We start from the raw sequence: 15,363 nt of genomic DNA on the forward strand, positions 1-15,363 counted from the left end.
CACAACGAGCGTACCCTGCGAACACGGAGAGCAGCACACACACACACACGCACACACACACACAACGAGCGTACCCTGCGAACACGGAGAGCAGCACACACACACACACAACGAGCGTACCCTGCGAACACGGAGAGCAGCACACACACACACACACACAACGAGCGTACCCTGCGAACACGGAGAGCAGCACACACACACACACACACAACGAGCGTACCCTGCGAACACGGAGAGCATCAGACACGAGATGCTGCGGTTCACTTTATTAAAGCTATTTTGTCATCTGCGGTGATTAAAATAGTTTGGTCAAAATCAAGTCTTTATCCTCCTCTTTGCTTCTTGGCGAGAGCGAGCACAGTTAATGAAAAGCACTTTCCATCTACTTTCCAATTTAAAATTCTCCCTTTTTATTATTAATATTTTTCGAGTTTGATCCCACACATGTTTGTTTATTAAGTGAGCATTTCATAGGGGTCATAATTGGACTGTAACGTGAGATTTGAAGCCTGATAATTGCAGCTTAGCGTTAGCTCTCGTCTTTGTACTGTCACTCTGCAGTAAGGGCAAATCTGTCTCTTTGGACGCGGAATCCTGTTTCCGTTTCTGTCTTTTGTTATACATGGATTCATTTTGATACCGTCGGCTTTATAAAACAATGGGAAACTTGTCTGGGGTCACTGAGGAATTCTCTTCTAAGCCGAAGGACAAGCCACAGGCTTATTGGCTGTTTAGGCCTGTCCACTGAAGTTATGCTCGATGCAGTCGTGTGGTTCTTTTGACGTGATTTCTAGGTTTAAACGAGAGGATCGTCCCACGCCGGAGACAATAAAAACGCTCGATATGTGAATCCTTTAGTCCTGTGTATTTGGCCTTAATACACCGAGACGTGGAGACGATAACAGGAGGGTGGTGTAGAAACTGTTCCGAGTGTTTAGGCTTTTTATTGAACCGTCTGCCAGCAAGTCTCATACCAGCAATCATCATCATAATAGTGAATCATAGACCTAATCTATAGATAATTAGTAGGGATTCACTGATACCGATACCGGTATTGGATATATCGTTCTGATAATACCAGGGCTCTTGACTAATCTTTTTCACCATCCTCCCAGAACTGCCCCAAAATGAACGTGGACCGTCCCGAATTTGAAATCGTTCGATCTCTTTTCTACATTATCATTAATTAAAATCATTCAAAGTGTATTATTGTATTAATTAATTTGTACTTATTTTGCTAGTTAAAATTAAAGAACTAGATTAATATAATGTAATATGCTTTTGTTTCCCCTTTTAAGTGCACGTTACATACAGTGAGAAACTAGCCACGCCCAATCGCCCTAGCAAACTAAGGCTGGGTAATATGACCAAAATATCATATTTTTATGAAATCATTGTAGCTTTGTTTTTAATCTGTTTAAACCACTTTTCATATTATTATTATTATTATTATTATTATTATTATTATAAATATGTCTTGTAGAAGCTGCCATTTCAAGACTAACCTTTTTTGATGCAGGGTACTTAAATGTATTTGCCTACTGTTGATACAACTAGGCCTAGGATTTGATTGAGGCCTATTCCAAAGAGAAGCGCCACGCCAGGATCCATGCCAGGAAATTTAGGCTCTAAAGTGAAAGTGGTGCCGATTAGGGTTGCAGGCAGCTATAGATTATTTTAGTTATCAATAGTAAATATACAAAAGATAAAATAAGATCGGTCTTCTTTTTAGAATTTTGACTGCAGCAATTGGCTGGTTATTTTCTTGAGCAACTTGGATATCCTAACATAATAACCAGCCACCATATTGATTTACAGTACTCTTAACCAGCCATTACATGTTGCCATAATTAATATTAACGTACATTCTTTACTAGCCATCATTTCAACTAGCTAATTATTGATTTACGTTAAATTCTGTCTGCTCTGCTGGACTGGATGTGTACAATGGATGCTTTCTGCTCGGATGCTGAAGCATTGACTTAGGCTATGTTTAGATGGAGAGAGTCTGAACAGAAACCGCAAAAGTCGTCTTACGGTTTCACTTTTAATTTTGCGTTTAGACTAGCGTTTTGGGATGGAATTCTCCGTGCAGACGAGGCTGTAACAACTCGAGACAACGGAGCCCCGCTGTCACACGATTGGCGCATATGTCACATGACGTGCTGTGAAGACCCGCCCTACTCTGCCTCTGATTCGCAGAGTCACTCACAGACAGTGGGTCCAGTCACGCCGCGGGACAGATTCTTGTGTATTTAAAAGTACTGCCAATGTAGCCTTCAGGTGATCGCCATGGATAGAATCAGACATGCTTTATTTACGCTTCTAGGCTACTGGCGCATGCCTGTGATGTAAGCAGTACACGCAACGAGAGCCTTGACAACCCTTTCGTCATCGTTTTATGCGGTTTGACAGTTTAGATGAGAGCGCAAAGGTTTAGCGTTTCTAGGAATTCCACCCTGGAAGGTGGTCTCACCTTTTTACGGTTTCACCCCGTAAAAACGCCGTTTCCGTATAAACGAAAGGCACATCCGAAAAAATATTTTTGCGGATTCACCTGCTAGCGTTTCCGTCTAAACGGGGCCTAAGTGATATTGTGGTGCTGGTTACATTTTACAATAGACACTAGGGATGGGTACCGAATTCGGTACTTTTGAGGTACCGAACCGAAACACGTTGGTACTACCGAGTATCGAATCAAGTGAGAAACCGGAAAAATAATAAAAAATTTTTTTTTTTTAATTTTTTTTTTTTTTTACTTTTTTCTTTTCATGTCAACGTTCACACGCACAATATATGCTTACCTAGGATTTGACTTGATTCAACAACAAAGCAGTCGGAGCAATGACAAGCCGAAAACTGTCGAAATTGATGTGTGTATCCAATTTGAAGTTTGGATATTTTTTTACGACTGAGGTAGGTAAATTAAATTTCTTGAGACTAAAGTACCGAAAAAAGGTACCGTTGGGTACCGGTATCGATTCACAGGTACCGGTATCGGTTCAAATGTGAAAGGTACCCATCCCTAATAGACACACACTGTACAGAGTTTTCCTTTTTCTTTCAGCATGAAATGATCCCAAACCTTTTCTGGCATTTTCTAGGGCCTGTCTCTCTTTGCTCATTGCTATTTTCTCTATCTTCTTCCATTTTACAATCCGTACCTGAAATCTCTTCTCTGAAGTGCAACAGTATAGTGCGCTGTGTGTTAAATCGGGCCTTGAGGCAAAATCAAGTCACTCGAGGAATCGTTTCAGCGCTCGTGTCGATGCTCCACAGAGGACGTCCTGCCGGCGAGGCCACACCATGTGGGCTGACGTGGACAACGCAAGAGCCGTGAGCTACTGGCCACTTCGAGACAACCATGGATCAAATAGAGGAGAGACTTAAGACGACTTGTTCCACATCTATCGAAGCTATTTCCATCATATACACCACGTGTGTTTCCATCATATACACCACGTGTGTTTCCATCATATACACCACGTGTGTTTCCATCATATACACCACGTGTGTTTCCATCATATACACCACGTGTGTTTCCATCATATACACCACGTGTGTTTCCATCATATACACCACGTGTGTTTCCCTGACAAACACGGTCTTTCACAACGACACGATTTATGTTGTAGAGTGCAACACCAGGGCTTTCCCCAGGATTTTCAAAAAAGATGGTGCAGAGTCGCAACTACCATCTGAGAGGCAAAAAATTGCAATAAAAGCCATTTGCTGTAATTTCCTGCAACGTAAAAACATATTTTCAATGAAATGCCAAACGCAAGGGTTCCAACACAAAAACGCACTCGTGTACGCATCCACACACACAATGATGAGACAATTATGTGTCTGTTTCTAAGCTGACCCCAAGCTAAATTTGAATAAACTAATAGTGAAGCTTGTTTAGGGAAAGCCCTAGTGGACACTGCGGCCTAGTAGTTCTACGCTGTGCCGTAAACCACGTGTTGAGCCAACATGGCAGTACGTTGGTCTAGGTGTGCTGTAAACCACGTGTTGAGCCAACATGGCAGTACGTTGGTCTAGGTGTGCCGTAAACCATGTGTTGAGCCAACATGGCAGTACCTTGGTCTAGGTGTGCTGTAAACCACGTGTTGAGCCAACATGGCAGTACGTTGGTCTAGGTGTGCTGTAAACCATGTGTTGAGCCAACATGGCAGTACCTTGGTCTAGGTGTGCCGTAAACCATGTGTTGAGCCAACATGGCAGTACCTTGGTCTAGGTGTGCTGTAAACCACGTGTTGAGCCAACATGGCAGTACCTTGGTCTAGGTGTGCTGTAAACCACGTGTTGAGCCAACATGGCAGTACCTTGGTCTAGGTGTGCTGTAAACCACGTGTTGAGCCAACATGGCAGTACCTTGGTCTAGGTGTGCTGTAAACCATGTGTTGAGCCAACATGGCAGTACGTTGGTCTAGGTGTGCTGTAAACCACCTGTTGAGCCAACATGGCAGTACCTTGGTCTAGGTGTGCTGTAAACCACCTGTTGAGCCAACATGGCAGTACGTTGGTCTAGGTGTGCTGTAAACCACGTGTTGAGCCAACATGGCAGTACCTTGGTCTAGGTGTGCCGTAAACCACGTGTTGAGCCAACATGGCAGTACCTTGGTCTAGGTGTGCTGTAAACCACCTGTTGAGCCAACATGGCAGTACGTTGGTCTAGGTGTGCTGTAAACCATGTGTTGAGCCAACATGGCAGTACGTTGGTCTAGCTGCTGCGCAGACGGCAGCGCAGACGCAGGAGCATATCTTCAACTTTAGCTGCAATCTGTACAATGACTCCAGTGACAGGTTTGATCCACGCCAGGACTTGATGAAGATCCCTGCTGTTTCTGCCTCTCCAGCCTGCAGGCTACTACAGCCACGACGAGGGCTTCTCATTTGAAAACGAAACGCATGAATAAACTCACTGAAAATTATTATTTTGGTACAACTGTTGTACTCGTTTTTCTTTTTTTAATAATTTGCATCTATTCATGGGGCTTTGTGGAGACGAGAGAGATGGCATTTTTGAATGAGCACACAATGGAAGCTGGCTGCCTTAGCGGCTAGTTACGAGCAATGTTGTGAAATCATGCAAGATTCCTCTGGCTTGCTAACGGTGACGGGGTGTATATTTATTTAGTAACTTTTGATTGGTGTGTGTGTGTGTGTGTCAAGGAGGTTTAATAAAACTGAAAGGCAGAAGAAAACGTTCAGGCAGTTTAATTTGAATTGGCAAGCAAGTGAAGTTGGCTGCTACAGTGCTTAGCCTTAGCAGCTAGGAGCTACATTGTGTTCATTGTAAAGGTAAGCAGCCTACATGCTAGACAACGTTAGAAATCGCCAGCATGCTGTTCTGTCCACACAACTCTGTCTTGTAAACGGGGATCTTGAAGTCGTTTGTGATATCGTTGTGGTCTCGGACTACATGACTGATCAGCGACGGGGGTTTACTTTACACACTACGAGACCTTTCAACAAATCTGTCTGGTCTCCGAACTGCGATTTGTCACAAATATATCTGTGATGTGACACAGGTTTTGGTCCGAGGAATAACTGGGGAAAGCACAAGGCAAGATTTGAGCCGTTTTCTCTCTTTCTCTGAGAGCGAGAGAGCGAGCGGAGAACAAAGCCAACTTGTCGACCACACTGGTAACGGGCCGGTTATTTCCCAGAGCTCCGCTCATCCCCCTTTTTTAAAATGTCCCTAAAATAATGATGAACGACAACTATTAGACAGACACTAATAAAACGACAGGGTCATTGAACATTGCAACAGGCGGAACGGTTTAATCACTCTTGTTCCGATTCAGACGAGACGGCTTTTAAATTGACAGCGTTTCAAGACGGTTACTTAATTCTGTCCACGGCCCCTCACTAGTTCAAAGTCAATATAAGACGGAATGGTCTCTCTCTCTCATGTATTGTGCTCTCATTGGCTGAGTGGTTCCTGTCCCAGACGCAGTCCAGATATTGAACATGCTAGATGTGTCTGGTTTCTGCGACTCGGGTCGCGTCTCCGAACATTTCACACATAGCAATCAAACACCTACGTGCAAAATCAGGGCTATAATCGCGTAATCTGAGCTTGGCATTAGCAAGTTTCTACCGAAATGTGTCCCCAAATGTATTTACATCCTCCTGATCGTATTTTTATTGACTCCGGGACATCCGTATCTGATCATTTTCCCAGATCATTTTACAATCCAATACCAAGAGATGTGTAATAGGGGTGGGACGATACATCGATCCAGATCGATACATCGATGTAATTATCAACAATCGAATCGGATCGATGCGATGTAATAAGATCGATTCATATCGATACTCTTATTTTGAAAATCCTGTGGCGAGTCTCATATCCGCCCAAGAACAACAGCAGTAGCTCCGTGTGTGTAGACGTTACAGCAGAGCATTCTCCCTTTCTGTGTGTGTGTGTGTGTAGATGTTACAGCATAGCATTCTCCCTTTCTGTGTGTGTGTGTGTGTGCGCGCGTCTTTGGAAAGACCAGATGAGGTCAGAGGAGTTTGATGTTTAAATGTTATTTAAACATAAACAATATAATACATAATAAATGTAGGCCTATACATGATCATGCAACATCAACAAATTGTTGTAGGAACGGTTTGGGAGAGGGAGGTTGTGAGTTTTGAGTTCCAAAAAATGTAGCTTAAAGTTTAAAGCTCAATATATAAAAACGTGGCACTTTACAGTGAACAGGAGGTCTATTTGTATTAAAAACAATAGATTGATTTTCCTTTAAATGTCTGGAAGAGCTCAAAAATACAAATGTCAAATGATATTTTCATTACCTTTTTTTTGTTGATCTAAATGTTACTGATTGTGTTAAATGGGCATATGATATCATCTCATATCGATCGCAGGCACCTGAATCTAATCGTATCGTATTGTATCGTGAGAGACTTTGTGATATCGGCAAATATCGTATCGTTGTCCAAAGAATCAATATCGTATCGTATCATGATGAAACTGGTGATTCCCACCCCTAATGTGTAACATACTAGAAATCAAAGCAAAGTGACTTCCTTTGCAGATTTGGTTGGGTTTCCACGGTACCTGGAAAACATGGAAAACATGGAATTTATTTGTTCATTTTCCAGGTATGGAAAAGTCATGGAAACTGAGCAAAAGTGAACACTTACATGGAAATTGAAACAGTTGTCCTGGAAAATGTTATTGGATGATGTGTAAAATAGTAATCAAATGAAACTATTGAGCACATCATTAAGATGAGTTTATAAAAACCCTTTACATGTGAACAGCTTTTAGTGTAGATAGAAATGGATGATCCCATGTTGTAGAGTATGCTCTTGGCATCATATCTGGTATATTGGATGTTGGTGATATGGACTTTAAAAGTATAGTTTCGGATTGGTGGACTTCCGGAATAATAACCGAGAACCGCTACTCGCGATCTCAATAGAACGGTCAAATACATGCATTTCCCAGCCAACACAGGAGCCTTGACATGATCTACAGTGAAACTTCTTATGCAAGTAGCTGTGTTTTAACTGTGGTAAACCTGGGTGTATCAACGTTAGTTAGTAAGCAGTGCAATCTTGCTAGCTAGCAGCTTAACACTAGAATTGCTGAGGTAATTTTTACCTTGCTTTTAAAATACTAGAACTATGTTTGATCCCCACTATTTCACTCATTGACTTTTCCTAAAACCGTGTTATTCACCACATTTAGGGGAGTTTGTTTTGAATTTGGATTCATTAATGATGGTTAGCAAGCACATGCAGTACAATCTTGCTAGCCAACATTCAGCTTGCTATTGCTAACTAACTAGCTAGTGTTGGCTAGCTTGGATTGCTAGCTAACTACCAATACATTTTCACATTAGGCTGTGACATTACTTCTATACTAGTTGACATGACCAGTCTAGTCTTGTTCTACTTTTAACTATTTTGTGATTTTTCATTTTTTTTCTTCCGTTAAATAAATGATACTAATAATAGGAACATTTGGGGTGACATTTTTGAAAAATCATTGATAATGACCATTCAGATATTCAGACTGTAGAGAGGAGGAAGAGGAGTGGAGAGGGGGAGGAGCCAGGAAGGCACAGAAGAGAAGAGGGAGGAGGAAGAGAAGAGGGGCGAAGATGAAAGAGGAGAAGAAGAGGATAAGAGAGTAGAGGATGACGGAGGAAAAGGGAGAGGAGTTGAGAAGAGTAGGAAGAGAAGACAGGAGCAGACACGAGAGGGGAGGTGTGGAGAGAAGAGGACAGGATGAGATGGGAGAGGAGTGGAAGAGAGAACATATATCAATCCCAGTGCTCATGTGTCTCAAAGTTCCAGTTCAATAAATTGTTGTTCATCTACAGCAGGGGTCTCCAAACTTTTCCCTTCTCTGGTGGGGGCCAGGGTCAGTTTGTAACAGAAAAAGTGTGACGATCGCAGTGGTGCCTAAACGTAAACATTTATTGTTTTCCAGAAAGCCACACAACCAAATATTAATAACCCTTTCCGGGATCTTCACAGAAAAAAAAATAGTCAGGAAATAAATAATAACACTATTAATGAAATAAATAACACTATTTATGAAATAAATATACAGTACCTACAGACCACCTAGCTCTAGCTCTGTACTATTTAAAAGCACAGTGCAGGACACACTCAAAGGTTATCGCACCTCAGAGATGGCAGTGGACATGTATGACAGGACAAAGGCCATATGTAATGGCCTTGGGATTGAGGAACATACTACCAGCCAAAGGAGGAAGCAGAAAAGGATGGACGAGTATGTAGTTGAGTCATCTTGTGGCACAAGCTCAGACCTCAGCTCAGGAGATCAGCTGAGACAGAGACTGTTCTATCCAGTCCTCGACAGAATGCTGCAAGAGCTTGAGAGCAGGTTCTCATGAGTTGGAGAACAACTTATGAGAGGCATACAGGCATGTTATCCAGCCTCAGACCAGTTTCTCTCAGTGGAATTGCTGCAACCCCTCGCCACACATTACAATATCCAACTATTACCAGAGGAGATCACAGTTGCAAAGTGTTTCCTGGCCAGGACAGGCAGAGATGCAGGCCTGTACACTGCGATGATATGATCGCGAATTGCCCCTTTAATTGGCCGTTGCGATTGGTAAATATTATCTGGGGGCGGGCTTGCGAGTAGTGCTTTCAAGCCTTACATTCGCATTTCACTCCTAAATTATCCAAGGCGTGTGATGACGCCACTCACGCGAGCTGTCAGTGCGACACAATGTCGTGGTGCTATGAAAGAATCTGTCGGCAATGAATGAACTTACTGCGATCACCGATAGCCTGAGTGAAAAAAAAGATTTGCGCGGAGTGAATCTGGGTCACGCTATATACTTGGAACTTGTAGTCTATCGTGCGATTAAAGACCATGTCCCTATCTGCGTAGTCTATACATCCAACATCAAATCCCATAATTCCTAGCGAAACGAAACTGAATGTGGCCGCTTCCTTTAAATAATAATATGGCTCTTGCTCCGCAAGAACAACGGAGTGGATAATGGATATCAGTCAATTTTATGACAACCACGTCCGATGTGGAGAGATGATAAGATGATGATGATTGACGTGATGATGTGATGATTGATTGACGGGGACACGGAAACTTCTAACGTTCAGGATCAGCCATGCATTACGTGAGTACCCCACTATTAGGACGTGAAATACTGTCTACTTAAATTGACACCGCGGATCAATAAAGTATCAACCTATCTATCTAATAATGAGACGATATGCAAATAATATAATACTAATAATTGTCGGTTCCCCGTATATGAAATGAAATGACTGCTGGTAAAATCACTGTTTATTTCTCGTTTTGCATAGTATTACATTCCACTTCTATAAACAATCAAAGTCCTACCGTAAGAGCCTCATACGGGTCAATTAAACCTTTTTTATTAGTCTTTCCTTCGAGCTAAGTTGGACTGAACATTTCACTGTCAAAAGCGCAAATGTAAATAAGGTTGCGTTGCAACAGTTTTCAAAATAAAGGTCATATATACAAATACCTCTCAATTCTTATAAAAAAAAAGTCCCGGATATACATAAACATTAATTGGCATATATCTCTATAAACGGCCCAACACATTGATCACTTTAGGCACACACTGAAACCAGTAACATCACAAATATGAAGCAGGTAATTACCCATACAAATAATAAACCTTTCATGAGGTTATTTACAATAATAATAATTCATTTGATTTCTAAAGCACTTTTCATTGTGAAACAAATGTATGCAGAGTTTCTTCTCCTCCTGATTAATGGTGTGTGTGTGTTGTGATGATCTCATTCAAGGAGCACTACACAAGCGCGCGCACACACACACACAGTTTGTTGTTTTTGTTCTATTAGTGATTTACACACTCTCAGTTGGTTCATTATAAAAGATACAAACCTGAAAACAAACGCACTTAAATGTTAAATAAAAGGACCACAGTAATGAGGCAGGAGGAACATATTTTTTTTAATAATGGTAAAATTGTTATTAAAAAATGTGCCTCTAAAAAATATTTTTTGCCCCTAAATTTCTCATTTAGGGGCAAGTATGCCCCTAGTGAAAAAGCTTAGCGTACAGCCCTGAGATGCAGTCCCTACTATCCAAAGTGTCTTTTCCCTCCTCGATGATAATAATAATAATAATGAATTTTATTTATAAGGCGCCTTTCAGGACGCAAAAAAAAAGTCCACAAATCGGTGAATGAAAAATGTATAGGATCAAATGAAAACTACTACTTACTAAAAATGGATGTTTAAAAGTACTAAAACCCCCCCCCAAAAAATCAAACACTAACAAACATTCAGCACCGACAATGGGGATGCTGCCATCTTAAACAAAAAATCTTTATTTTTATTTATTTTTTTAAAGCTCCAGGGCTCTAGGGGGCCGGGCCAAATGTGGAGGTGGGCCGGATCAGGCCCGCAGACCGTAGTTTGGGGACCACTGATCTACAGCTTGTTGCATTATTTCATGCATTGATATTATCAATAAGACAATCTCTAAGCATTTACAATGTAGACTTGACTGGCACAAGTAAGTAGTTGGGTGTCCTAGGGGGTTGTGTGTGTGTGAGGGGAGGGGATGGGGGCGGAAAGCTTCAGGGGCCTATAGATCATCACTTAATATGGTACCTCGAAAATCAGGAGGTAGCATGGAAAAAACGTTCAAGGCAAGCGTGGGAACCCTGTTAGATCTCTCTAATGGAGAACAAATTATTGTATTTGAATAATTGTTGTCCTATGATCCCAAACCGATGGACTAAGTCTATACTGTTCAGTAAAAGCAGTCGATCGGATCAGTACTCTGGATCAGTACTCTGGATCAGTACTCTGGATCAGTACTCTGGATCAGTAACTCTGGATCACTACTCTGTATAAGTACTCTGGATCACTACTCTGGATCAGTACTCTGGATCACTACTCTGGATCACTACTCTGTATCGGACTCCTGGTCAGAACAACGGCGCAGACTACAATATATTTGCGTTTGTTAGCCATGCTAGCGATCTAAACAATCAATCCATGCCAAAGCTAGATATTTAAAAGGTGAAAGACTCACACTCACAGCCATGCTGATTTGGCAAAATTATATCCAGCCATTTTAGCCTATTAGTACTTTATTTACATATTTTAAGTGCGATCAGGCTGCTCAACACAGTAAAGTACATTATTAGAATCTGTCGATCCCTGTTGCTCTATTTTATAAATGGCCTTTTCCAGTGGTTAGCATTGTTTTCTAGCAATGTGGGGGTTGTACCAACACTGACTAACCCACAGAATTGCCTCGCTAGCCTACGTAGTAATGCTGATTTGCATATCTCAGCCCCCTCTGTGGTTGCAGCCCACAATCAACAATTCAAGGAAGTTAGAGTAACATTGAAGTTATGACCAAAACGGAGCGAGTGGAAATAATGCACAATATAAATCATTACGTCTATTTCTCTGGTCGTGTAGTGTTTAGAGTGCACGCACCCGTTGGCTGGTTAACAGTATTAACTAAAGTGATTGGTTTGAAAGATTACTTGGTAGGTAAGTATTTCCCCATTTATGAAAATTATTGTAGGTTAGGCTACAGTTTGTTATGAATGTTTTTTTGTGTGTAAACTTTGATCACATTTCAGAATGTTGAGGGACAAATGGATAGATTATCAAACGTTTGAAATAGTTTTGGGACTCCTACGACGTTAGAATTAGTTTCTTATCGCGATCGCGGGTAAACTTGATTGTCTTAATAAAAAAAAGAATATATATATATATATTTTTAAAGTGCGGTACCACCGCATCCAGCCACACACACAACCGCGGTGAGAAAATGGGGAACAGCCCTACCCCTAACTGCTCCCGATGAGCAGGTCATCACCTTGCATGCTCGCCGTCTGTGTGTGAATGGGTGTGAGAGGCCTACGCTTTCAAAGCGCTGTGGATAAAGGCGATTATTATTGACCATTCCCTCCAAAATGATGAAACAAGTGAGTAAGTTGTGATGTTAAATAAAGAAATAAGTGAGAAGATGTAAGAATTATTTTCACCCGACATTATGACCAGAGGTTTAAATATTGTCTGACTTCTTTTTTTATCCACTTTTTCTCCCATTTTCAATTTTTCTCCCATCCCAATTTCGTATCGTCCAATTTAACCCTCCCCTGTCTCGAACGCTGTTTCTTGCCTCCCACAAGCCGACTGCAATGTGGACTAAGTCATACATAGCACGAGTCCCCTCCGATACTCGAGGTAACAGCAGTCGCATCTTTTCACCTGCGCGGCTCGATCTTTCAGCGTCAGGGGTCTGCGCTTTTGGAGGGGCGCCGCCCCCATTGCTTCTTGATTCTACTGCGCAGGCGCACCAACCGACCTGTAGGAGTCGCTGTCCACAACGCCCGATCCCCACCCATCAGTTTCCCTCCCCGTAATACGGCCAATGTGTATTAGTACGGACGACCAGCTAAACTGAAAGCAATGTGGAGCGCTGGGCTCGAACAGAATATTGTCTGACTTCTGTATTATGGGCTACTCCTATAAAATGTTCTATAATATTTGTGTATAATTTTTTATTTGTATGTGTGTTGGATAATGAATTCCAACCCATCACCTTCTCACCCAGTCATTCCTTACTTTTCCTCCATAGAGCCTAAAAGCTCCTCATTAAGCAGATAATTTGATTATACACATATTTTAAATACTAGTCATAGTGATGTAACTGCAGAATATACCAGTTAATTACAGTTGAATCCCAATATTGGCTCTGTGGCCCGATGGCTGTTAGCCATCTGCATCGACCCAACCCTAACACTAACACACACACACCACATTGCACATGTGCATTCACCTTGCCAAAAAAATAATAATTTATATTTCATAGAACGGCCTTTTAGAACAGAAAGATGTACGTGGAGCGAGACATTTCTAGTTCCCAGCGTCCAGAGTCTCAAAGTCTGTACCCAGAAATCCAGATTGATTGTATATGCACTAGATTGAAGTTGTAATCTTTTTTTATAGACATGGCTGGCTTATAGATTTGTAGTAGCCAAGACAAACAGCCCATCAAACGTTTTTCTTTTAAAGTGAAATAGACTTATATATTTGCCCTTGATTCAGACCAGAAGTGGAAAGATACACCTGAAACGAGGCTTTCCAAATGACAGCGGGCGCCGCCTGCCAACTGGCGACTCCGGTTTAATGACAGAACTGTCTCTCTCTCTCTTCCAGGGACGGACGGATGCTCTTTGACTATCTGGCGGAGAAGCACAACGTAAGTCGGCCCTCTGGCTCTGCTGCTGCCTTCTTCTCTCTCCACACGGTTTCCCATGACTCCCGCGTGAACCCACGGGTGTTTAGGGGGGGGGGGGGGGGGGGGGCGTAGTGGGAGCGGCTGCAGGGGACACGTGAAATTACCCAAAAACCTTAACTCATTTTCGGGGTTTGTATGGCTTGCAAAAAAAAAAAAAAAAAGTCTGTGGACATGTACATTCTGTGGTGGGTTGTTAAGAATAAATGGAACAGCCCGGGACTCGTGGATAGAGCCACAAGAATGCCGGAGATTCTATATTTGGCGTGATGTTTTGCTTCCACCCCTCCCCTCCCCTCTCCCCCCTCCCATCGGTCCCCTCCCACCCCAGCATCCCGCTGACCTGCGCCCTGTCCTCAATGCACCTCCGCACACACACACACACACACAGCCCAGGCTAGGGGCCCCTCAGCGCGCGGTGGGAAAGGCCAGGGCGGCCCTGAGGCCTCTGCTCCGCGCCCACTGCCTGTCAAAAGCCACACTGAGCGGTCTCAGTTCACACTGACGTCAGCGCTGGTCCTCTGGAGACGCAGGAGAGACACACAGACCCGGCTGAACAGACCTTACTTTATATGACCACATGTCGAATAGAAAACAACGCAACAGGTGCCAATTTGTTGCTATGTGAAGCTACGAAGGATATAATTGTGGTGATTTTATTACATTTCGTGTGGCTTCCCTGATTCTCCTTTTTCACTTGTGCATGTAATGGGGGTTTTCCCCCCAAACAGTGAAAGAGTTGTGTTGCACCTTCACTGTGAAATATATAGAATAGAACCACCTCATGAAATTCAATCTATGATTAAAGGGGCACTTCACCAAAAAGAACAATGCTGATTTATTTTGCACATAATGTCACACGCATCCCACAGTTTCGCACACAGTTATTGACCGTAAATGAGTTTGAATATGGCCACCAGTGATGTAATCGGGGGACATTGACTCCTTGTGTTAATTACAGCACTGTGAAATTATGTAGATGAAAAAATTACCAATACCTTGTCTTATAGGGACTGCTACCTAATCATTTCATTGAGCTGTAATTGACACAACGGACATTGATCATATTATGTTTGTCTTGTAGCATGAGGCAAATGCAGATAAATGATTTCCCCTCGGACAATAAGAGTATTAATTATGCATTATGAATTGGTCAGGTACAGTATAATGACGATGTTCTGTTTGTCTTGTAGTTCCGTCAGGAGTACCTGGACACTCTGTATAGATATGCCAAGTTCCAGTACGAGTGTGGAAACTACTCTGGCGCTGCTGAGTACCTCTACTTCTTCCGTGTCCTGGTGAGTCTTTTTTCATGTTGACCACCCCCGCATTGATGCACAGTTAGACTGCCCCATCTGATCAGACTGTCTCAGGGACCCCGTCTGGGAAGACTACAACTCTACAACTGTCTACTAGGGGGGGGGATCACCAGAGGCCCCACGATACCATATTATCACCATACTAGATTCACAGTATTGTAATATTGCAATACATTGCGATTTATTACCTTTTTTCACCTGCAATACAAATATATAACATATGTTGTATTTAATAAGATCACGTTT

The 15,363-nt window shown here is 42.3% G+C and overlaps 1 protein-coding gene across 1 annotated transcript in view; it reads left to right on the plus strand.

Annotated features, from left to right (window-relative positions):
* The window catches only part of eif3ea (eukaryotic translation initiation factor 3, subunit E, a), a gene marked incomplete at its 3' end in the record, with an annotated part of 112,629 nt that overhangs the window by 13,513 nt on the left and 83,753 nt on the right, over positions 1–15,363 (plus strand). Inside the window, 2 exon segments of the mRNA XM_084335915.1 lie at positions 13,720–13,762; positions 14,992–15,096. Of these exon segments, the coding sequence (XP_084192041.1) occupies positions 13,720–13,762; positions 14,992–15,096 (148 nt within the window).

This window comes from Notolepis coatsorum (assembly GCF_963971535.1).
Source record: "Notolepis coatsorum genome assembly, chromosome: 19".
NCBI classification, from domain to species: domain Eukaryota; kingdom Metazoa; phylum Chordata; class Actinopteri; order Aulopiformes; family Paralepididae; genus Notolepis; species Notolepis coatsorum.